This window comes from Podarcis filfolensis, assembly GCF_964270895.1.
Source record: "Podarcis filfolensis genome assembly, chromosome: 2".
NCBI lineage: Eukaryota > Metazoa > Chordata > Lepidosauria > Squamata > Lacertidae > Podarcis > Podarcis filfolensis.
The window spans coordinates 10077623-10101179 of record NC_139605.1 but is presented as its reverse complement, the minus strand read 5'-3'; the positions used below and the strand labels follow the sequence as shown (position 1 = coordinate 10101179).

The 23557-nt window shown below is 45.3% G+C and overlaps 3 protein-coding genes across 8 annotated transcripts in view; all 3 read right to left on the bottom strand.

The window, feature by feature from the left end:
* Nucleotides 1-23557, bottom strand: part of LOC310756497 (tigger transposable element-derived protein 1-like) — a 796241-nt gene that overhangs the window by 13245 nt on the left and 759439 nt on the right. The window lies entirely within an intron of this gene.
* LOC310756825 (uncharacterized protein) lies at nucleotides 232-7648 on the bottom strand. Of its 3 annotated transcripts, none has more exons than XM_083601651.1 (4): nucleotides 7435-7648; nucleotides 4290-4735; nucleotides 2767-2893; nucleotides 232-2144 (listed from the first exon to the last, which is right to left on the bottom strand). In XM_083601651.1, exons 2-4 carry the CDS (start codon nucleotides 4515-4517, stop codon nucleotides 916-918), a joined length of 1584 nt encoding a protein of 527 aa, XP_083457777.1. In that variant the 5' UTR covers nucleotides 4518-4735; nucleotides 7435-7648; the 3' UTR covers nucleotides 232-915. The 3 variants fall into 3 exon arrangements, with proteins under 3 accessions (XP_083457777.1, XP_083457779.1, XP_083457778.1); XM_083601653.1 differs by lacking the exon at nucleotides 7435-7648 and adding an exon at nucleotides 6160-6304 and having other exon boundaries at nucleotides 4290-4733; XM_083601652.1 differs by lacking the exon at nucleotides 7435-7648 and adding an exon at nucleotides 5331-5533.
* Nucleotides 12601-19824, bottom strand: LOC310756940 (uncharacterized protein). Of its 4 annotated transcripts, none has more exons than XM_083601905.1 (5): nucleotides 19684-19824; nucleotides 19191-19642; nucleotides 18221-18366; nucleotides 14357-14456; nucleotides 12601-14255 (listed from the first exon to the last, which is right to left on the bottom strand). In XM_083601905.1, the coding sequence occupies exons 3-5, from the start codon at nucleotides 18326-18328 to the stop codon at nucleotides 13069-13071; spliced, it is 1395 nt and encodes a 464-aa protein (XP_083458031.1). In that variant the 5' UTR covers nucleotides 18329-18366; nucleotides 19191-19642; nucleotides 19684-19824; the 3' UTR covers nucleotides 12601-13068. The 4 variants fall into 4 exon arrangements, with proteins under 4 accessions (XP_083458031.1, XP_083458033.1, XP_083458030.1 ...); XM_083601907.1 differs by having other exon boundaries at nucleotides 12601-14252; nucleotides 19205-19642; XM_083601904.1 differs by having other exon boundaries at nucleotides 19205-19642; nucleotides 19684-19823.

The window sequence follows — 23557 nt, the reverse complement described above, 5'->3', positions numbered from 1 at the left end:
GCCTTTCCATGACTAGTATGTGTATTTGAACCGTGATGCCTCCTGTCTGGCTTATTTCCAATGCGATCTGCCCAGATGGGGATATTCTCACATTCAGGGGGTTTCTTTCCTATTTAAAATCCCTTCAGTTTTCAGTACCCAATATTATTCCTGTTCAGGAAGGGCTTTGGCCCACTTGGTGAAATAAATGTGAATTTTCTGACAGCTACAGAAACTTCTCAGACAAGAGAATTGTCTCTCCCTCGGGACACGTTTATTAACTCAGCCCTCTTCCCAGGTGGTTATTTTTGTGTTCCATAGGCTCTGGAATGAAACTGAAACTTCTCCCACCCCTTCGAAGCTGAAATAGGGAGCTTCCCAACTCATGAGAACGTAACAGCCCTGCTGGATGAGACCAAAGGCCCATGTAGTCCAGCATTCTGTTCTCAGGGGGCCAACCAGATTCCCCTGGGAAGCCCGCGAGCAGGACCCGAGCATAACAGCACTCTTTCCACCTGCGATTCCAGGCAACTGCCATTCAGAGGCACACGGCCTCCCATCTCCCCTTGGCTCCAGCCAGCGTAGCCAAAAGAAATGGGAGTCCAGCACCATCTGGAGGGCCATGGTTTCCAATCTGTACCTTAGGCCCCAGACATTTAATGCACTCTTATTCCACTTTGCCAGCCACGGTTTCCCCCAAAGAACCCTGGAAACTATTAAGGGTGCTGACTGAGAGTTATTCCCCTCACAGAGCTACAATTCCCAGAGTTCCCTGGGAAAAGGGACCTGTTTTTAAAGCCACTCTGGGAATCTGAGGCCTGCGAGGAGAATTAGGGGCCTCCTAAAAGCTTTCAGCACCCTTCACAAACTACAGTTCCAAGGATTTTTTGTGGCAAAACCGTTCAATTGCTTTAAAGGCCTGGTGCAGATGAGGCCTTACACCGAGCAGCCATTCGGCTTCTCTTCCGTATGGCTTCTCTTGTGCGTAACGAGGGATGGTTTCCGACAGAAGCTTTTCCCGCACTCCGAGCACTTGTATGGCTTCTCCCCAGTATGCACTCTTTCATGTATTGCCAGGTAAGCACCAGTGCTGAAACCTTTGCAGCAAACAGTGCATTTGTACGGTCTTTCTCCCGCGTGAGTCCTCTTGTGCCTAACCAGGGATTGTTTCCGGCTGAAACTCTTCCCACAGTCCAAGCATTCGTAGAGATTCTTCCCCGTGTGCATGCCCTCGTGTTTCATAAGTGACCCTTTCTGACTGAAGGCTTTACCGCACACTGAGCACTCGTATGGTTTCTCTCCGGTGTGCGTCCCCTCATGCCGGATGAGATCCGACCTCTGGATGAACCGGTTCTCGCACCTTGAGCACTGATAGGGTTTCTCACCTGTGTGGGCCCTGATGTGCCTCAGCAGGCAAGAGCTATCCCGGTAGCTCTTGCCGCACTCAGGGCATTCGTAAGGCTTCTCTCCCGTGTGGGTTCTCTTGTGTTTAATAAGGGACGGCTTCTGAGTGAAGCTTTTCCCGCACTCGGTGCACGTGAAAGGGCTCTCCCCGGTGTGCACCCGAACATGCCTCTTCAGATGTGAGCTAGTGCCGAAAGTCTTTCCGCAGTGAGTGCAGTCGAAGGCTTTCTCCCCAGTGTGGATTCTCGTATGTGCTCGGAGGTGAGAGTTGCTGTGGAAACTTTTCCCACAGTGCGAGCATTTGTATGGCTTGTCATCCATGTGACAATCTGAACATCTGTAGGGCCTCTCTCCCACATGGGCTCTCTGGTGTATAATTAACGACGAACTCTCGTTGAAACTTCTCCCGCAGTAAACACATGCATAAGGCTTGCCCTCCCTTTCTACTTCCATACTTTCAAGGGAGTCAGTGTTTTGGCAGAGATTTCTGCTGCCCTCCGTGGCTCTCATTTTCCTCCTATGCCTGCTGTGGCTTCCATTTTGGAAGGTACTTTGAGACAGTCGTCTATCACCCCTCTCACAGAAAGACACCTCTTCGGCTGCCTTCTCCGGATGCTTCCCACAGTATTCTTCTGGGTCCAACTGACATCCAGGGGTCTCTTCTGGCTCAGCATTCTGGAAGTCTCTCTCTTGGGTTGTGCTCAACCATCTTCTTCCAAGGCTTGAGAGTTCGGATTCTTCTGTCTCCTCATTCTTCCACGCTAGAAATGAAAAGAGCCTTTATTTCATTTGTGTGCTTTAGTTACCCAGTTGTGGCGCCCGCCCTTCAGATGTCAAGGAAATAAATAACTATCTAACTTTTAGAAGACATCCGAAGGCAGCCTGTTTAGGGAAGTTTTTAATGTCTGATGTTTTATTGAATTTTTAATATTTTGTTGGAAGCCGCCCAGAGTGGCTGGGGAAACCCAGCCAGATGGGTGGGGTAATAACAACAACAACAACAACAACAACAACAACAATAATTATATTGAACCTCACAACTTGACAACTACAGTGGGGGTTTCCCTTGTGGCTGGTCCAGAAGCTGTGGCCAGGTTATTGAGAGGAGAAATTGGACATGCACATATTACGCCTTTACTGGGGGAATAGCACTGGTTGCTGTTACTTTGTCCGGAAGAGTCTGTGTCAGAACCAGGCCTAACACACCCAAAACAGGGATGTGGAACCAGTTGCCTTCCAGAACTTGCTGGACTCCAACTCCCTTCATCCCTGGTCACTGGCTACAGTGGCTGCGGCAGAAGGGAGCTGGAGACCCAACAGCATTTGGAAGGCCACAGCAGGTTCCCTTCCTCTGGGCTCAACTGTTCAGACAGTAACACTTACCTAGCAAGTTGGCCTCCCTGTCAGCTTCCTGCTCGACTTCCATGGTAGGCTCCACCTTCACTATGTCCAATGGTACCTGCTTTGACTTGGGGAGATTAACAGCCACATCGTTTAAAGGCTTGGGTCCCTGAAAACAGTAAGAGGAGAATGATATCACCATCAGATAGAATCACAGAATTGTAGAGTTGGTAGAGACCTCCTCCTGTAGTCCAATGCAGGAATCTCCGCTAAAGCATCAATGATAGATGGCCACCCAACGTCTGCTTAAAAACCTCCAAGTAAGGAGTCTCTGCAAGCTGATAAAGAGCACAGATCACGTGTAATTCAAAGGTTGCCAATTGTGGAACTCCCAATACGCTAAGTCTAGTGCTGTGTCTCATGCCAACAGAAGGAGGCTATTTGATCCTGCAGAGGCATCTGTCAACAGAACAAGGAAGGCAATCTTTTGCTGATTCTCCTCATCCCACCACCCTAAACAGCAGCTCCTTCCCATACTGTACCAAAGGGCACACCAACCCTCTGGCACTGATTTTGAGAGTAGAATGTGGGGGACTGCAGGAAGGGAAGGGATGTCGCAAATCCCACTATGCATGCCGACATCATTAGAGGTGCTGTTCGACAGGTCCTTTTGTCAGGGACTGGGCAGAGGAGGAATGGTGGAGACCACCTCCCCAGCCTGCCCTTCCAGAGAAGAAGACAGTTCAGAATTACAACACGGGTTTGAGGGAGGTCACAGCTCAGAGGAAGATAAGGGGAAAAGTTGGGAAATAATGGGAGAGGCGGAGGCAGAGCTGGAGCAGCTGGCTGACATGTTATCACTAGAAAGCATTCCAGACCCACCATCTCCCAGAACCCAGCAAGCCTTAAAAGTAGGAGAGCAAAGGGCTCAGAAGCAAAGGGCCCTTAGTGTCACCTGTAAAAGAGATGACGAATGAGGAAGAGGGAGAAAAAGCGGGTGGAAATTCTCTTGGGACAACACCAGGAGGCTGCATTCCCAACTCTCTCTTTGTAAATATTGAATAAAAGCAGATGGTAAGGACTTTCCCTTGTCTTATTCCTGGCAACCTGCCGTGGGGGTTGGTTCCTCTGACTCCTGGCACCAAAACTGTAGAGCCTCCCTACCAGGGAAATTAGCAACACTTTATCTCTTGCAGAAGCACATCTAAGAACATAAGAAGAGCCCTGATGGATCAGGCCGAAGTCCCCCCCCCCCTGTGAATTCTAGCGATTCAGAATACACACGGCCTCTGACAATAGCGGTATCACAGCTAGCACCAGAATCTGTCTGGTAAGAAATGAGGCCCACCTGTGTGGGAAGAGAGCTGCTGTGCTCATAACCTGCTTGTGGGATTCCCAGAAGTATCTGCAGGGCCACTGTGAGCACAAAAGCCAGAGGCCTGTAATAAAATTCAGGACTTTGGCCTGATTCAGGAGGGGTCTTACGAGCGGGTCCACCAGAGAACATTTGACCAAGAGCCCTCTCAAACCAGGAGACAGCCCTGATCATGCCCAACACTGCGTACCTGGCGAGGTTCCTCAGCCTCCTGGTAGCAGAATTGGATGATGGCGCCTTTGTCCACAATCTCTTCCTTCACTTTCACAAGAGAATAGAGGCTTCCTGAGGCTTCTTGGGCTTGACGGAGGCTTGCTTCCTTTCCTTCAGTCCCATGGGTGTCATCAGCTACTGCAACAAGGGAGCCCGGGAATGGCTTCCTATTCTCCCTTGAACGGGGGACCAGTGGGGACTCCATTGTCTTCAAATATGCTTTCCACCGAACATCCCAGTTCCGTAAATGCTCCCCCTCCAGATCTTGCTTAATATGCCGCAGAAGCGGCCGAGTCACAAATTCCCCTCTGGTCCCAGCTGTCAGGAAATGAGACTCTTTGACTTCTGACTTCAAACTCTTTCAAGATTCTGGCCCTGCAGGGTCCTGGTCCTTCATTTTTATTTCTTGCTCTACCTCCAGCTCTGGAAAGGGCAAAGCACAAGAAAACCAAACAGCCCCATGTATTAATCAATGCATCAGTATACAACTGGGGCCATAACTCAGTGATGGAGTAGAGGCCTTGCATACAAAAGACTGCTGCTAGGAATATCACCTGTCTGAAACCCTGGGGAGTAGCTGCCACTCAGTGTAGACAATAATGAGCAAGATAGACCAATGGTCTGACTTGGTCTAAGGCAGCTTCCATCTCCTCATTCCTCCCTAAAGTGCCCAGGGCAGCAAAAAGCAAAATGGGAAAACATTATAATTAAAAATAAAATAAAATAACAGATTGAAATCATTTAACAATAATTAAAAACACCTAGAAACATTTAAAAGCAGTCCAATGTCCTTCTAGTTAATAATTTCAAGGTTGCCAGGAACAATATATTTCAGTCATCAAATGCCTCCTCAAAGTTAATAGTGAGGGAGACAAGTATGCCTCACTAGGGACAATTCCACAAATGTGGAGTTGCCACTGAGAATGCGTTCTTGCGGGTTGTGAAGAAATCCTGTGCGTTTAAACTTTATTTTAATGAGTAATGTGTCACGTATTCTGTCAGCTGTATTATAATGTACATTGCAATGTGTTTGACGGGGGAAGTCTTCTTTCTGGTCAGGTGAAAGCTGGTTTAATTGTAACTGACACTGGCATTCCTTAACTGACAGCTGAGTTCGAATTCTCAGGATGCAAATGAAGGATAGAATGCATGCATATTCTGATTGGTGGTTGCAGCTTTAGAATTCTCAGTTAGACAATGTGATTGGCTGGGGTTAGATCAAAGGGGCCAGAAGAAGAGTATATATATCTGGCTGGAAGTTGGTCAGCAGATTTAGTTAATTGGTTGGTGCTGGCAGAGAATGGCCAGAAGAAGACAGATGAGGAAGAGAAGGAAGGAAGGAAGGAAGGAAGGAAGGAAGGCAGAGCAGCTGAAGACTTGCTGGGGGGGGGGAATACCTGAGGCAGTTTAGGATGCTAGGATCTAACATCTGGTATGGGAGCCAAGGGAGATTCCCAGACAGGATAGCAAAAACAGACTTGTGCATCAATAGGTGAGTAGAGAGCTGAAACAGGGGCTTCCACAAAAGCCCAGCTCATACCAATAACAAACTTAGTTGGTCTCTAAGGTGCCACTGGAAGGAATTTTTTTTTAAATAAAAATTGTTTATACTATTAGTGAGGTTTAACTGACAAGGAGAAAAAAGAGGCAACCTGGCAAAATAATTTTAGTAAGGTAACTGCTTCCTCAAAGCTGTCTTACGCTCATATAAAATAAGCTGTTGGCATTTCATGTGACAGCAACAAAGAGCTTGGTCATTTAAAGAGATAGTACCAAATCAAAGTAACCACATAATAAATCTAATTATCTTTGTTAAACATAGTAACTCTATTTGGTTGGCTTCTTACCATGCCTACATCCCACAGTTACCAGGGTTATTGGTAAGTTAAGGAGGTAAAAGGTAGAAGTGCTATTAAATGGTGACAGCAGTAAGGGTTTAGGAAAACCATTCGAGTGGAAGTTGGACTTGGTTAATAATAACTTATGAGATACCACTACCCCCCCTTCCCGCCACACACGTTATCCCCAATGAGGCTGCACCTTTAGCAGGGACCCCCCCATGCCTGTGGGAATGGTGCATTCAAAATACTATGCAAAGGGTTAATGCTGTAGAATCTTGTGATGTCATACGTCTGAGGCAGATTTTTCTGTTAGTTCAGTTAATAACTGTTGAGGGAGACTTAACTGTTAGATCAGCAAGTACACTCTGTTATGCTGTTTGTTGTCTGCCTCAGATAATTATTAGTCTCGAATACAAATTCATATGTTTCAGTAACATAGGTATCACCTGCCTGCCTTGTACATTCAATCTGACAAGAGCAGGTACACCAGGTAAAAGTCATATGCTATTTTTAAACTATGCCTTTCATAATTATTTTTGTTGTTGTATTTCTAGGAGGGAAAAGAGAACTATTAAAAAGGGTCAAACATCCTGGGGAAAACTTCCTCACAACTGTGCAAAGTGTAATTGCCACAATGGCAACCATCGAGCACCTGCACCCCTGGTCCCTGGTGAGATTCTTCCCTTTGCTGCCTATGAGAGTCAAGACACAAGAAGAACCTAGCAGGGTCGTCTAGCCCAGAATCCCGTTTCCTACAGTGGCCAACTGGGCCCTCAAGAGGCGCAATGAATCCAGAAGGCTGGCAGTTCGAGCCCATCTGGGGATGGCTGTGGGCAGGATTCCTGCACTGCAGGGGGGAGGGGTCGGACTAGATGACCCTCGGGGTTCCCCTTCCAGCCCTTCTGGTGCATAACCACAGCCTTGTGCTCCGTGACCTCCCCTTTTCCAACCCGTTTTCGATTTGTGACCCACGGCCACATCTCGCGGTGGTACTGAATGCCAGTGTATCAACGTCTGAAAAAAGCCCTTCCCTTCGCCCGTCCGGAACAAGGCTGCATCCATCCTGACCTCTTCCCGACCCCAAATCTCTTAACTGCGTCCTCTTTCCCCCTCTCCCTTTTTCTGCACCGCCCTAAGCGGAATGAGCGACACGGAGGACGCTCTCCCCTGGGAACAGCTGCAATGAAAACCCTGGATGGGGAGTCTCTCTTTCCCCCCAAAGTTGCTCAATTTCTCCTGCCCCTGAATCCCGATCTCTCATTCTCCCCCGTTTCAACTCACCTGCTGTTTGCAGCCTTTGCATTGCCGGCCCTTCTAGGAATTGAAACTCCGCGCACACTCGACCCATCGCCCCAAGGAAGGAAAACCCGACCATCTCCGCTCTACTTGCCTTAAGTCCCACCTTCTACCGTCTCTCCCCTCCATGGGCCTTTCTAGGCTCGAACTGCTCTCTGTGATTAACTCTTTCAGCGTTTACAACAGTTCCCCCCCCCACACACACAATGCACTTTTAACTATGCAACAGTGCGTAAGGACTCTACTCTGTGGTTAGTGATGAGACAATGCAAGCCTAGTCCTCTTTACTCGGAAATAAGGCCACTATGGGTGGCCACCCATTGGGGATTGTTTACTTCCTGCGTTTTGGGGGACTGGACCAGATGGCCTTTGGGACATCTTCCTAATCTACACTTCTATGATGTTCATCACCTACAGAGGTTGATCTGATGGGGGGTGCAGAGTGCATTACTCCTTCACACAGCACATTAAACGATGGAATTTGGTCCTGGAAGATGTAATGGAGGCTACCAACTTGGATAGCTTTAAAGGAGGATTAGACAAATTCATGGAGGCAGGAGGAGGCTATAAACAGCTAAAGGGCCAAGAGGGCTATGCTCCACCACGACAGTATGAGGCAATGTGCCTTTGAATCCATTTCTGCGCACTGTTGGGAGGGGAGTGTACTTTTTGTACTCAGGTTTTTTTTTTCCTTTTAAGACACATACAACAAAAACCGTAATAACACAATTTGACAAGTGAGATTTGAGTACACTGATATACCTATGGCTACACCTTTATTAACAATATTTTCCCACCTCTCTCTCCTCTCCCTGTCCCGCCACTATCCGCCTTATTGCTTAAATATTCGTTCCAGATTTCTTCATATTTATCCATTCTTATTTTGCATTGACATGCAATTCGTTCATATGTAGCTAATCTGTCCATATTATCAATCCATGTGCTCAATGGAATCTTTTTGCAGCTCTTCAAATTCATCAAAACAAGTTTTTTTGCTTCTAATATAGTACGGTACATCCATTTTTTTTGATCGCTTGAAATCTCCCACGTTTCCGGAATATAATTTAGAATTCAATTCAATTCCCCTAAATAACAATCCTCACCTCGCACCAAAGTGATCTTATCATCGGGCAGTTAATCATCATAGTACATATGATTAAAGTTCACATTTTTACTCCCACGTCTCCAGCAGTTGTCTGCACTTGTTATTTTCTTCTGGTATAGTTTTGCTGGAGTCCAGTGGACTCTGAATATTATTTTCTTGAATAAGTCTTAGTCTTAGATCCACAGAGGCTATTTCTGTTGATTTTATACTTGACTCCCATATATCATTTCTTATGTGTACCCCTAACTCTTCACTCCATTTTTGTCTATCATATTCTAAATCATATTTCTTCCTGTTGAGTAGGGTTTTATATAGTGCAAGTGTAGAGTTTTTTGTTTTTGTTGCAGAAATTAAATCTTGTAGCAGCATAGGTGTTTCTGATGCTGCTATAGCGTCAGGCCAAACTGCCTTTCCAACGTATGTTTCAATTGGATGTATTGCCATTGTGTTGCACTGGTTAATCCATACTTTACTTGCAAAGTCTTATATTCCAAAAATTTGGAATATAATCAATTAATTGATTCAATGTCAAAATACCTTTTTTCATCCAATTTTGCCAAATTATTACTTGATTTCCAATTTTTAATTTTGGGTTGGCCCATATTGTTAATTTCTCATGCTGATGGGGTCATCCTTATTATTTTTATTTATATTCATCCAAATTTTTATAGGTGCTGGAGGAAATGGGGGCATGGCAGGCTGGGAGTGTTGCAAGCGTGGATTTATGTACTTCCCTGTTTTTATATGTAATTTCTCGTTGTACAGTATCTGTTTTTATAATTGCCTTTTCTGTTGCTGTAACCTGCCCTCGGACCTTACGGTGAAGGGCATGTAAGAAAGCTGACTTCTAGATGAATAGACGCATAGATCTTCTGCCCTCTTCCCTCCGCAAAACTCTTTTAGAAAAATTCTTCCATATCACACTCACCCAAGTGGGCAGCAGCCCTGTCTATCTCCCATGGATCCCACTTGTATAGTTTGTAAGAATACCGAATACAAATGGGCCCATGTGGGGAGAGGTGACAGAGGATGTAGCTCTGTGGTTAGAACACCAAGGTACCAGGTTCACTTCCCAGCATCTGCCAAGTAGGGTGGAGAGCCCCATCAGAAACTCTGGAAAGCCACTACCAGTCAGACTAGAAAGACAAAATACTGCATTTTACATTGTTGTGTTCTGTGCTGGGACCTTATGGTGAAAGGTGGATCACAAATCAAAATAAATACATATTGGATCAGTGTGGCACCTGTGAGTGCCACAGCACTCTCAGATACCACTGTATCACCGCTGTCAATGCTCCCTGCCTGTCTCAATTTTTTAATTACTATCTTTATTATTATCTTTTACTATCTTTATTGGCATGTTCTCCTTTGTTTTGTTGAGGGTCCTCTCTGCGTGTGACATTTTTTTGTATCCAGGTTTTGGAGTGTTTGAAGGATGGCGGTGCCTGAGCATCTCCAGTTTTCTTTTAGGACAGGTATTTTGTGTTGCCGTAGCAGTTCCTTGTGATTTCCAAATGCGCCTTTGGGCCCAAAAATATCTCAAATATTTTGCAGTGCCTGTCACATGTATGACTATCTTGCTTCTTAAACAGAAGTCATAGGTGTGTCTGAGGTGCAACGAGTTCCTGACTCTCCGGGAACATGCTTATTGCCTTGAGGCAACAACTCTTGGCCGGAAAAGCTAAGAGGTTGGTATACAAGGTCTTCTGGGATGTTATAGCTGTGTCCCACTCTCATTATTATAACTCCCCACTGTCAGGGAGAATGAGCATCTCAGAGAAGAGTGGTGTTCTCAGGAATTTCACATACACACCCATGGGGTCGGAACTGGTGGTGACAGACCACAAATGAGACCTTCGGGCGTAGTAAAATGCTTAATGAAGTTGTTGATCCTGTGTGTGGTGCCCGTGAGAAAGGCAAATTCCATGCTAAGGTTCACTAGGAAAGGGATTGGAAATGAACTCCAGGTATCATAATAAAGGTAAAGGTACCCCTGCCCGTACGGGCCAGTCTTGACAGACTCTAGGGTTGTGCGCTCATCTCACTCTAGAGGCCGGGAGCCAGCGCTGTCTGCAGACACTTCCGGGTCACGTGGCCAGCGTGACGAAGCTGCTCTGGCGAGCCAGCGCAGCACACAGAAACGCCGTTTACCTTCTCGCTAGTAAGCGGTCCCTATTTATCTACTTGCACCCGGGGGTGCTTTCGAACTGCTAGGTTGGCAGGCGCTGGGACCGAGCAACGGGAGCGCACCCCGCCGCGGGGATTCGAACCGCCGACCATACGATCGGCAAGTCCTAGGCGCTGAGGTTTTACCCACAGCGCCACCCGCGTCCCTATCATAATGCCATGATACAAATTGATGATGGGACCACATTTGGAATCCTGTGTACAGTTCTAGTTGGCTCACCTCAAAAAGGATATTGTAGAGTTGGAAAAGCTTCAGAAAAGGGCCACCAAAATGACTGAGGGGATGGAGGGAGCCCCACTTCCCGTGAAGAAAGGTTGGGACTTTTTAGTTTAGAGAGCAGGTGAGAAAGAGGCAACATGAAGTTTAAAAATGATGCATGGCTTGGAGAAGGTGAATAGTGAAAAGTTTCTGCCTTGTAGCACTAGAACTTGAACCTCAAGATTGGAATATTCAGGACAGATAAGAGAAAGTACATATTCACATGGCGCGTAGTTAACCTATGGAACTCCCTCCCACAGGAGTTTGGATTTGGATTTGATATCCCGCTTTATCACTACCCGAAGGAGTCTCAAAGCGGCTAACATTCTCCTTTCCCTTCCTCCCCCACAAGGTGATTAGGCTGAGAGACTTCAGAGAAGTGTGACTGGCCCAAGGTCACCCAGCAGCTGCATGTGGAGGAGCGGAGACGCGAACCCGGTTCCCCAGATTACGAATCTGCTGCTCCTAACCACTACACCACACTGGCTCTCTTTGGAGGAGGCAGTGATGGGCACTGTCCTAAATGGTTTTAAAAGAAGATTAGACAAATTCATGGAGGAGAGGGATCCCTAGGGCTGTTAGCTATTATGGCTATGCTCTGTCTCCACAGTTGGAAAAAGTAATTCTTCTAAACACCAGTTGGGGGAAACCACAGGAGAGGAGAGTGCTCTTCTTCTCAAATCCCACTTGCTGGTTTCCCACAGGCATCTTGTCAGCCACTGTGAGGGCAAGATGCTGAACTAGATGGCCCACTGGCCGGATCCTGCAGGCATTTCATATGTTCTTATTTTTTACTTTGGATTTAATAACAGGGGCTAGATGACAATGAGCATTTGTCCTGATTTGTTTCATTAATGTCTTCCTGTTAATGATTCAATCATCCCACAAGTTTCAGCGCCTTTCCTCTTCACTTTCCTAACTCACCAAAGTCTCTTTCTTAAAATTTAAAGACATGGGTTTCCTGTTCTCGGGCACCAGAGTGCTTAAATCCACTTTCATTGTGCAAACCTAAATTTACTGTAGGCAGTTGGATCCCTCCCCCAAAAGAGTGACACACTGGATGCATCTGGGTAAACTGCTGTGTTACCTTGCAACGTAAATGAGCAATGTCTTCCATCTGCACCTTCCCTCTCTGTATCCTCTGTCTAGGCAAGCAAGAATCACGGTCAGAGTTCAAGGACACACGAAAACACTCAAGGAAAATGCAGAGCAGGGTCTGTAACAAGTGCGGCTGGAGAGGGTGAATGTTCCGAGGGCATAAAGTCTTGAAGAGCCACGCTGCTGGGGTTGTCCAACCCCTGGTAACAAGAAGGGTTAGTGTTATGAAAATTTCTCCCCTTCAGCAGAAGAGTGCTTGGGTTTTCCACAGTGTTATCACAACTGATCTTAAACACTCCATCCATTTCCACATCCAGAATGGTCCTGATTCCCAAATCTCTCGCCCATTTCCCCCGCCCGCCAATATACTTCTTCACACCAAGCTACTGTCTGGATGTTTTGAAGCACTCTGAATTCTGCCTCAGGAAACAATACCCTAAGCAATTTGGGACTGAAAAGGATTGCAGTCAACAAGAAAAGGAGGTGTGTGTATATATATATATGAGTATACAGTAGTGGAATTTTCCCACCATTAATATTAAAATATGTTGTATCAAGAACATTTCTAGACTAGGACTTGGAACAGAATTTTAAGAGCTGGGGGCAAAGGGACTGACAATTACTACCAGTTTTACAATTCTACTACCGTTTCCAGCAACTGTACCAGACTCTTTGGAAATTACACCATTGGGAGATATGGATGGGAAATTCCAGGTTAGCCAGGGCAAAGGATACATTCCTTTCTCCAGCATCGATTCTCTGACTTCTAATAATGCACAACCCAGTGCTGAAGCTGCTCCTCCAATGAGGGTTTCTCTTCCCCACTTTCCTTTAGATCCTCCCCCCCCCCCAAATCACATTTATTGACATTCAGCACTTTCTGCCTGCAGCTGATTTCACAGCTGGAGCCTTTAGTACCACAACCAGCCTGTGTGGATTCTTTCATGTCTTAGGACAGGAGACGTTGCACTCAGGCTATACATTTGTAAGTTTTCACCTTTGTGTGGATTCTCTCATGCTTAATAAGGTTTGACCGCCAGCTGAAACACTTCCCACACTGGGAACATTTATATGGCTTCTCCCCTGTGTGGATTTGCTGGTGCTGGAGGAGATCGGAGCCCCGGCCAAAACATTTCCCACACTCGGAGCATTTATATGGCTTCCCTCTTTTGAGGATTCTCTGATGTCGTAGAAGGTCAGAGCGGTGCCCAAAGCTCTTCCCACAGTCGGAGCATTTGTACGGTTTCTCCCCTGTGTGGGTGCGCTCGTGTGCCAGGAGACCCGAGCTCTGGCTGAAGCTCTTCCCACACTCTGCACACGTGTATGGTTTCTCTCCCGTGTGGGTTCTCAAATGTCTAACGAGAGCTGTGCGTTCGCAAAAGCTTTTCCCGCACTCGGTGCACCGGTATGGCTTCTCTCCAGTATGGGTCCTCTCATGGGCCAAAAGGCCCGAGCTCTGGCTGAAACTCTTCCCACATTCTGTGCATTTGTACGGCTTCTCTCCTGTGTGGGTCCTCTCGTGCGCTGAAAGGCCCGACCTCCGGTGGAAGTTCTTCCCGCAGTCCGGGCAGGTGAAGGGTTTCTCACCGGTGTGGGACCTCTCATGAGCCACGAGGGCTGAGCTCTGGCTGAAGCATTTCCCGCACTCCCCACATTTGTATGGCTTCTCCCCTGTGTGGATCCTCTCATGCGTGATTAGGTGGGACTTCCGGCTGAAGCTCTTGCCGCACTCTGCGCAGTCGTAGGGCTTCTCCCCTGTGTGGGTTCTCTCGTGTGCAATGAGGTGGGACTTCCGGCTGAAACTTTTGCCGCACTCTGGGCAGCTGTACGGTTTCTCTCCAGTGTGAAGTCTCCGGTGCCTGTACAAGCTTGAACTCTGCTTGAAGGTTTTCCCACAGTCCATGCACATCTTCAACCCCCCATAGTTGTAGATCCTTGCCCGGATCCTGGGCTCTTTCAGATCCCAGGGGCCCTGGTCATAAGGCGGAATAGGGATGTCCTTCTGTTTCTTGTGGCCATCTGAGCCCTGGCGGCTTCCAGATGTTTCTCCCGTCTGGATGTCCCAGTTGTCTCCTCCAGGAGATGCGCCGTCTGCCTCAGAATCTTCCTGCACAAGGTTGTCGTCCTCCTCAATCTCACTCACCTTTCCATCACCTGCTGAGAGAAGCAGAAAACCTTGAAGTGATGAATCCAACCATTGAGCTTTATGGTGTTAAAGCTAATGAAACCTTCAGGCATGGAATTAAATAAATCCTTACCGAGTGAAACCGTGTCCTCATCTTCTTCCTGCTTTAAGCTCTGCTCCTGCTCAGTGTCTGAGGGAGGCAGCTCAGTATCAGAAAAGTCTGTGGCCAACGCCTGCAGTTAAACATTAATAAATGTGAGTCAGAAAGGAGCAGAAAGGCTTAGAAACAGAAAGGTGTCTCTCGTGTGTGTTTTTTAAAGGCAACTTTTTACATGAATAATCGTGACCCCAAATGATACACTTCTCCCAACTAATGCTATCACAGTATGAATCAAAATACAAAACTGAAAAGTGGGATAGGTCATATTTTTCAGTGGGGACAAACATGGCTGCTGCATATGGAACCTCCAGCTTCAGGGGCAGTATACCAGTTTCCGAATCCTGCAGCTTCAAAGCAACAAAAAGTGTGGTGTCTGTTTGAGCACGAGAGGAAACAGGATGCTGTACTGAGTAGAACTTTTCTCTGATCCAGCAGGGCTATTCTCATGTAGAAACAGAGGGGTTTTAATCAAATTTTAGATATGAATCCCTCTGTTCCAGCTGTTTCCAATATTTTGGAACCGAGATATCCAAGGTGTGTTATGGCATCCACTGATACCCCATTGGCTCCTACCAAGGCCCACTGCCCCTCTTCATTTTAAAATTTTACTTTCTAAGAATTGAGAGTTTTGAGGGGATTTTGTTGTTTGGGGAGTATGTTTTTAGGGGCTCCTTGCTTGCATTTTGGACTTTACTTGGAGGAATAGCTTTGGGCCGTCAAACGTCCGGGGACCCTGTGTGATCGCCACAAAAGTGCCGGCAGCGGTGGGATAACATCAATACCTGCGACCACAAAAGTGGTAGGCAAGCGGTAGGATAACAGCAATACCCGCCACCACAAAAGTGGTATGCGAGTGTTGGGATAACATCAATACGCCGGTGGGATCCAATCAATACCCTGTGGTGGGATATTTAGATTGTTGCGCCTAGGGCAGCAGCGGGATCCAAATCAATACACTTGAGGTGGGATCAGATAGATACGCCTGTGTTGGGGAAAACAATACACCTGGAGGAGGAAGGGTAAATCTGTGAAGTGAGTACCTAGCCTGAGTGTGTAGTTGTAAAATACCCAAGATAAGCCGCAAAGCCAAAACAACAAGGAGAAAGAGAGCGCAAAATCTGTTATGGTAGAGGGTTTAGGCTCGTGGTCAGAGGAAGTAAAGCTTGAAGGGTTAGAGAGAAAACCCATAGTACAACTTTGGGACCAGAGTCTTGAGAGAAGCTAGCCAGAAGGAACAGTACTGAGAGGAAATTTCTCTTATTTTGTTAATTTACTGATAATTCTCTCTCACACAATATGCCACCCAAAAAGATAAGAAACCCTGTGAGGGAAACAACTTATGAAAGTTCTGAAGGAGAGGAGAATGGAAATCCTCAGAGGGCAGAGCAGAGTTTAGAAAATATAACTAATATTCAACCTGAAGCAGGAAGTCCAAAATTCTCTGAAGACTTTGAAAAGTGGAAGTTAGAACAAGAATATAAATTGGAATTAGCAAAAATTAAAGCTGAGAGCGAAAGAATTAGGGCTGAGCAGGAGAGTGAAAGAATGCAATTTCAGCTGGAGATGAGGAAACTGGAATTAGCAGCTATGGAGAATCAAAATAACAGTAATAACACCAGTAGTCAAACTCAAGTGAAGGTAGATTTAAAGCGTTTTCCTGAGTTTAAGGAAAAAGATAGCCCTGAGGCTTTTATTATATCATTTGAAAGAGCTTGTCAAGATTTTCAAGTGAAAGATGAAGATAAGATGAAGATACTTAGAGCCAGGATAAGTGGGGCATTAGTTGAAATTTATGCTCAAATGACAGAGGACCAATCCAAAAATTTTGATATGTTTAAGCAACTAATATACACCAGGTTTGGGATTACCTCAGAACAACTGAGAAAGAAATTTAGAAGTGTGACTAAAGTGAGGGAGGAGACATACGCTCAGCTTGGGGCTAAAATCTCAAACTACCTCACAAAGTGGTTAGAACAGGAGAGGGCAGACTCTGTTCCAAAAATCAGAAAAGTGTTTGCTCTGGAACAATTTTATGAACCGATAAACGGCCAATTAAAATATCTTATAAAGGAAAGACACCCTCAATCGCTTCAAGAAGCCGCTAACCTAACTGACCAAATAAATGAAATAAGGGACCCTAGGTTTGATGAACCAAGTTTTGGCGGGAAAGTGTGGGGGACTAACAGAAATAAATTCCAACAGGCAAAGGGAAACCCATCTTCAGAGACAGACAAGGGAAATAGGCCATTATCAAAAGGGCAAAATGACAAGGCCCAAGCAAACACCAGTCTCACTGAGGAGAAAGGGTGGAAAACAAATTATACAAATCCCAAAGAACGGAAATGCTGGGGATGTGGAAAATTTGGCCACAAAAGTTTTAATTGTAGAGCTAGAGGGGAAAAGTCTGTCAATATTAGCCCTCCGAAAAAAACCTATTGTATCAAAGAAGCTGAGGAGAGCCAAGCTAATCAGGATAGGCCGAAGCCTGAAGAAGTGGTGGAGGCTAGAGTGGCACATTGATATGCTATTAAACATGACAATCTGAAGGGAGATTTCTAGGGTTAAAAGATACAAGTTCGCAAGTCACTATTGTCCACCCAGAGATAATCTGTCCCACCAAAATAATTCCAGGAAAAGTTATGCGATTAAAAGGAATTTCGAAACACCCTGAGGTATTACCAGTTGCAGAAATCCATGTTAAGTTCCAAGATTGGTCAGGGAAGTGGCAGGTTGCTATTTCTGCGGAGATTCCTACTGCTGTGCTGATCAGATGGGATCTCTTAGAGCATGTGCAGAGTTCTTTTGTAGTTACTTGCTCAAAGGGGGGTAAACAGTCACCCGATGCTGAGGGGAATGCTACTGTTGCCAAAGGAGACAGAGCTGAGGAACACATCTCTGAGGGGAGAAATGAAGCCCTGCTGGTTCCTTTTATAAAAAACCAAAAACATAGTTTTGCCCAAGAACAGAAAGAAGATGCTGATTTGGTTAATTGTTTTGAGGCAGCCAAATCTGACGTGCCTTTAACCCCTGAAAGTCCTGAGCAATTCTGTCTGAGCAATGGACTGCTATATAGAGAAGTCCTTGACTTGCACTCATTATGGTCTTAGGGCAGTCACACACAATCCCAATTTCAATACAGTACGGTGAAAGTTTGGGGCAGGCATGCTTCGTCGTTTCCAATCAGTGCATGTCCTGTAGCTTCCTGCTGAACTCCTGTAAGTTTTTATACCACATATGTTCCAGTGTGGGTTTCTGGGTCCCACTTTTTACAGTGCAAATGTCCTGCTCCACACAGCAATAATGTGGTAACATTGTGGAAGGATCACAGGACAGTTTATAAAGCAGAATGATGGATGGTCCAGTACGAATCCATCACTAATACACCATTTTTGCATCAATGGGCACACCCACACTACAGATTTCAAGAGCTTTTACAGTCAATCCTCTCTCCAAAGGAACTCTGGAAATTGTAGTTCTGTGAGGGGGATCAGAGGAGTTTCTCCTAACAATTCTCAACACCCTTACAACAATACAGTAATTTATTACTTATATACCGCCCATCCAACTGGGTTGCCCCTGCCTTAACAAACTACAATTCCCAGGAGTCTTTAGGGGAAACCCTGACAATAAGAGTAGTATAAAAGTGCTATAAATATATAGTGTGGGTAAGTCCAATGACATATTACAGAATACACTTGCCCCCCTCCCCACCAAAAAAATCCCCACCAATTCTTGGTGGGACCCTGATAGAATTCCCCCCCCCCAAAAAAAAACTTCAGAAACTGCAATGTAGTTGTGAGACAAGCATCCATGGAGAGTGAATTCCTTCCCTCTCACCTGCACGCCCCATCTCTCTTTCTCCTGCTGCCTCAGCAGGAAATCCTCTGCTAGGGCCACAACCTGAGCACAGATCTCTGGCCCTCGATCCTGAACCCAGTTCTCCATTTTGCAGAAAAATCGCTGCGGCGTCACTCAAAAGCGTTCTGAAACAAGCAGGTGAAATTGTTTCTTTTAATTCCACAGTGCCCTTTGTTAATAACTGACAGGGGCAGCATCATACAAAAGCGCAAATGAAATGCAAGAGATATATAAATACAATGGCAAAGACATATTTACAATCATTTAGTAGTATTTTCGTGGGATCTTAGATTTTATAGTACCTGCTGTGCACCACCTTGATATTTTATATGGGTGGACTGTCTACAAACATTTAAACAAATAAATACATATGTATAGACCAGGGCTTGGGTAGCTATGGCCCTCCAGATGTTGCCAGACTACAACTCCCATCATCCCTGGCTTTGCTTGCTGGGACTGATCTGGGGGAGGGCCCCAGGCTCTCCACCGTCCTTCGCTGTAAGATATTCTCCAGAGCAAGCTTCTGTTAGAAGCATAGGAGCTAAGCCCTGCAAAATAAATAGGTCACACTATATGCAAGAATGCTAAATCCATAAAGATCTCTCTCTCTCTCTCTCTGGATGCAGAATTCATTGCTGAATTTATTATGAAGCCAAATACCAACTAGGGATGGCATCCCAGAGTTACTTCTACTGAGAGCTAGCCTGTTAATTTCGGTGAGAATAATGCAGTTGGGTAGAAAAACCCTTTTGTTTCAGAGCTGCGGATCTAGTCCCCTTCTGCCTCCTCGGTTTGCATTCTGGTGGGTGGCAGGCAGGCAGAAGGGGAAGGAGATCCAGGGTGTTGTTGGCAGTTTCCCCCTTCGCACTGCCTTCTCCTGTGTCATTTCAAATGCCGCCTCTACAGGGAGAGCTTCTCCTTTCCCCCAACCGCCCCTTTCCTCCTCTACCTCCATCAACGCACCTCTTTCTCTTTCCCTGCACCAGCCAGCAGCCGCCTTGGTGATGTAACCTCCTTTTCAAGAATTCTCTGCAGTCCAAATTGCCCAGAGGCTAGCAATATTTAAATATATGCATATATATATTTTTTAAAATCCACGAAGGGGTAGGAAGCACCACAAACCACCCAGTTTACTATCACTTACAGGAAAAGGCCATGGGCAGCTTCCTTCTCAGCTGTCCAGGCCTCTCTGTGCAAATGCAGCTCTGTTGATTTAACCCTTGGGATCTCATTTTCGGGGAAAGAAGGGACAAACGGCTTCAGGCCTCCATTGGGGAGGAAAGGGGAGGGGGTCTTTGCAGCCACACACCCCGATCTCTTGAACGGCTGCTGCTGTGGTCCTCTTGGCTGCAGGCAGGAGTTAGACCGGTGCAGCTTCTCTCTCTCTCTCTCTCTCTCTTTCTTTCTTTCTTTCTTTCTCCCCTTCCTCTCCCGCCCACAACACTTTTCTTTAAAAAAAAAGGTTTGTGTATTGCACTGCAACACAGAGAGAGACGTATTCATTGAGACAGTAAATATTTGGGCCTATTCAGAAGATTGCAAATATCACAAGGTCAGGGGGAACATCATTCCTTTGAAGAGAGGGCATACAATCAGCTTGCAAAAAGCAAAATATATAAATAAATAAATAAATAAAGAGCACTGTTTAAAACTATTTAGGATAGTGTTCCTCGCTGCCTCCTGTGGCAGTGAGTTCTAAAGATTAACAATGTGCCATGTGAATTTCTACTTCTTTTTGCCTGCCCACTCCTCCCCACCTACCCCCCTACCCTTGCAACGCGCGGGTGGCTAAATTTCTACTTTCTCTTATCTGTTCTGAATCTTCCAAGTTCTAGTGTTACAAGGGAGAAACTTTTCTCTATTCACTTTCTCCGTGCCATGCATAATTTTAAAACTTCTATTGAAGGAAGGTGAGGACAGGTGACCTCACCTAGGCCCAAAGTCACCCCCCACCAAAGCAGGCTCAAAGCTTCTCAAAGCTTTTCAAAATCATTTTCTCAGCAGCTAAGCATCAGAAACATTCCGCTTGCTGTAACTAAAAAGATTGTAACAAAGGTAGAGAACAGTCCATTGTTTCTTAGGCCTTTCTCATGCCTTCTGGCCTTGCTAAAGAACCACATTGCAACTTACTTTCTGTCCGGGAACCATGCCAGAACAAGAGATTGAAACATATCTGAACACTCTGAAACCCTTTTCCTGGGAAGGGTGCCAAGAGTCCCAATAGTCCCAAGACAGCTTTCTGTTCATGCTCAGAGGACTCCTGACGGAGGAGAAAGGAGGAGGGAACTGGAAAGGGGTATATATGCTTGTGCACATGACTGTGAATTTCGTGCATGCTTTTTGTGACTTATCACACTTGCTCCTTCTACCAGTTCATGGATGGTAGAAATAAAAGCCTTTTCTCCGAAACTATTCCTTGAGTGTCTGTTGACTCCCACTTCCCTTTCCCAGGCGCAATATTTTTCCCACCTGAGGGCAAAGCCTCATAAGGCTACACTATCATGTTGCCTCTTTCTTACCTGTTCTCTAAAATAAAAAGTCCCAACCTTTCTTCATGGGAAGGGGAGCTCACTTCATCCCCTCAATCATTTTGACGGCCCTTTTCTGAAGCTTTTCCAACTCTGCAATATCCTTTTTGGGGTGAGCCAGCCAGAACTGTACACAGGATTCCAAATGTGGTCCCATCATCAATTTGTATCATGGCATTATGGTACCTGGAGTTTATTTGCATTCCCTTTCCTATTGAACCCTAGCACATTTTCATGGCCGCCGCACACTAGGTCAATGTCTTCATTAAAACTATTTACTACGACTCCAAGGTCTCATTCCTGGTCTGTCATCCTATGAGAGTATATGTGAAATTCAGATTTATTTATTTTTGCCTCAACATGCTATCTAGGCGATGGGGAACACCCCCAACCTTTGCACAAAGTGGGCAATTCACTTTGCTATCTCTATGCTCATCAGACACCCAACTATCTATGTTCTTAATGACTGACTCGTCCATTACAAGGGTCCTTCCAACCCCCAACCCCCCCCCCAAGAAGCGTCTTCAGCAGGGGCGGGTGGCCATTCATCCCCCCCCAATAGTATCCTTCTAAGGGAATCATAGAATGATAAGAGTTGGAAGGGACCACGAGGACCAACTAGTCCACCTCACCCCCCAAATGTTTCCCTCTTCCTCAGAACAACTCTCTCTTCTACCAGGAGTGGAAAACCTTTGGTGCTTCATATGTAGCCAGACTGGGGAGGGTGAATTTCCCACAGGCCCAGGCATAAAGCCTTGGGAAATAATATACAAGGAATTGAACAGGATATTCAAAATAACTTTTGTAAAACAAACCAGAAGCTTTTCTTTTGGGAATTATAGGGACAGAACTACCTAAACTGTAGGGGGGCCACTAGGGGGCGCATCGGAAGATGGCTGACAATAACATCTCTCCGACCCACACAAGGTAATTTGGAGGCTATGATGGGAGTAATTAGCTTCCCTACCACCCCCCAGGATGGTGGGGGGGGGACTGCCCTTGCCTGCTGTGCCCTATACCACCCCCAAATTTGTGGGGATGGGGGCACTAGGCACAAAGCCCTCCTGTGGGATTTCGGCACTCCTGGACGCCGTCCCTGATCCGCGCCACTAGCTGCAAGAACTTCAAAAGAAACAATTTGGATGAAGGAATGCACATATCTCAAGGAAGAAGGGGGAGTAAAGACTGCTAACAGAAGAGATCTCTGATAAAACAAGACAAGAATAAAACATGAGAAGATACGCTAAGATACGGTATGGCAAATGACTGATGGGGGAGGGGGAAAAACTTTCCTTTCTTTCCTTATGTGATTAAACAAGAATCCCCTCCCCTCACGTGTCAGAATTGTTGTTTTAAGGTCTTAAGCTGTGGATTTAAGGCTGTGTGGAGATAAACTTTCGAACCAAAGCATGTTTTAAGAAGAGTGTGGAATGTATAAGAGCTTTGGAATGACGCAGTTAAAAATGCCATCGCCATTGGGAAGTTCTGTCGGAGGACTTAAGTCTGAGAGGAGAAATAGAGAAATAGAGCTGTTTTTATATTGTGGGTGAAACTCCTCAGTGGGACTTAAGAATGACAGTTCTGAAATTAATGATGGAAAGAGCGATGTTATCTATGAAGGTGATGATATATGGAAACCATCTCGATTTGAGGATTGGAAGAACGGAAAATTCACACAGGATTATTATTGGTGTTTATCGGCTTAAGGAGACTATCAAAAGAGATCATAAAGAGAAAAGAGAAAATATATGAACAAGATGTGATGTGGAAACAGCAAGATAAGACTGGATAGAATTATGAACTCTGTTTGGACTGATTTGGATTGATTTGGACATTAACGCAGTAGCAAGAAGATGATCAGAATCCCCCTTTGGATCTTGAAATATGGGTCCCCCCAACAAAATTTAAAATTCGGCTTTGTAATTCGGAATTTATGTGATGTGATTTAATTTGATTTGATTGGCTGGTTAATAATTTTTTTTTTATATAAAAAAGAACTACCTAAACTGTATAGAAATGTATTTATGTATGCTATTACAGCAGCAAAAATGCTACTCGTCCAAAAGTGGAAAGAAGCAGAAGTCCCAGCAAAGGAAGAATGGATACAAAAACTTATGGAATATGCAGGAATGGCGAAACTTACCGGAAGAATAAGAAACCAAGATCAACTAACTTTTTATAAAAGAATGGAAATGGTTTATTGAATATTTACAGATAAATTGCAATCAGATAAAAACATTAGCAGGATTATTGTAATAACCTGCAGTTTCATAAGAGTATATATTTAAAGAAGATTAGTAAATGAGCAAATTAAATGAATTTGGATATGTAGAAGATATTAAAAAATAAATTTAAGGAACTGCAGAAGGGGGGGGAGGAATTCAAACTCTGAAATGTTAAATCAATGTTAATGTAAAACTAATTAAATGTACAAACTTGAAAAGTATAAATAAAAACTAAAAAAGGCCTGCAGGGCTACTCTGCCTGGGGTTCTCCAACTCTTGGTGAAAAAGAAGGGTTGGTGTTATTAATATATTCCCACCCCCTCCAGCGGAAGCGGGCTTTGGGAAATGGGTTCTTCAGAGTGTTATCAGAGGGAGACATTTACAGCTGATCTTAAACACTTGACCTACTCTTACGTCTACAATGGCCCTGATTCCAAAATCTCTCATCCACTTCCCCCTTCCTCCATACACTTATTCATACGGAGCAACCATTTGGATGTTTTTAAGCACTCTGAATTCCACCTCAGCAAACAATATCCTAAGAGATTTGGGACCGAAAAGGA

Bases quoted from the DNA above. Each gene is read 5' to 3' on its own strand.
- LOC310756940 (XM_083601905.1), bottom strand. From the start codon at position 18,328: ATGGAGAACTGGGTTCAGGATCGAGGGCCAGAGATCTGTGCTCAGGTT. The intron at 14,457-18,220 runs GTGAGAGGGAAG...GTTTAACTGCAG, and splicing joins AAGAGAGATGGGGCGTGCAG to GCGTTGGCCACAGACTTTTC. The intron at 14,256-14,356 runs GTAAGGATTTAT...TGCTTCTCTCAG, and splicing joins TGAGGACACGGTTTCACTCG to CAGGTGATGGAAAGGTGAGT.
- LOC310756825 (XM_083601651.1), bottom strand. From the start codon at position 4,517: ATGGAGTCCCCACTGGTCCCCCGTTCAAGGGAGAATAGGAAGCCATTC. The intron at 2,894-4,289 runs GTACGCAGTGTT...TACTGTTTTCAG, and splicing joins AGGCTGAGGAACCTCGCCAG to GGACCCAAGCCTTTAAACGA. The intron at 2,145-2,766 runs GTAAGTGTTACT...TTTCATTTCTAG, and splicing joins CAGGGAGGCCAACTTGCTAG to CGTGGAAGAATGAGGAGACA.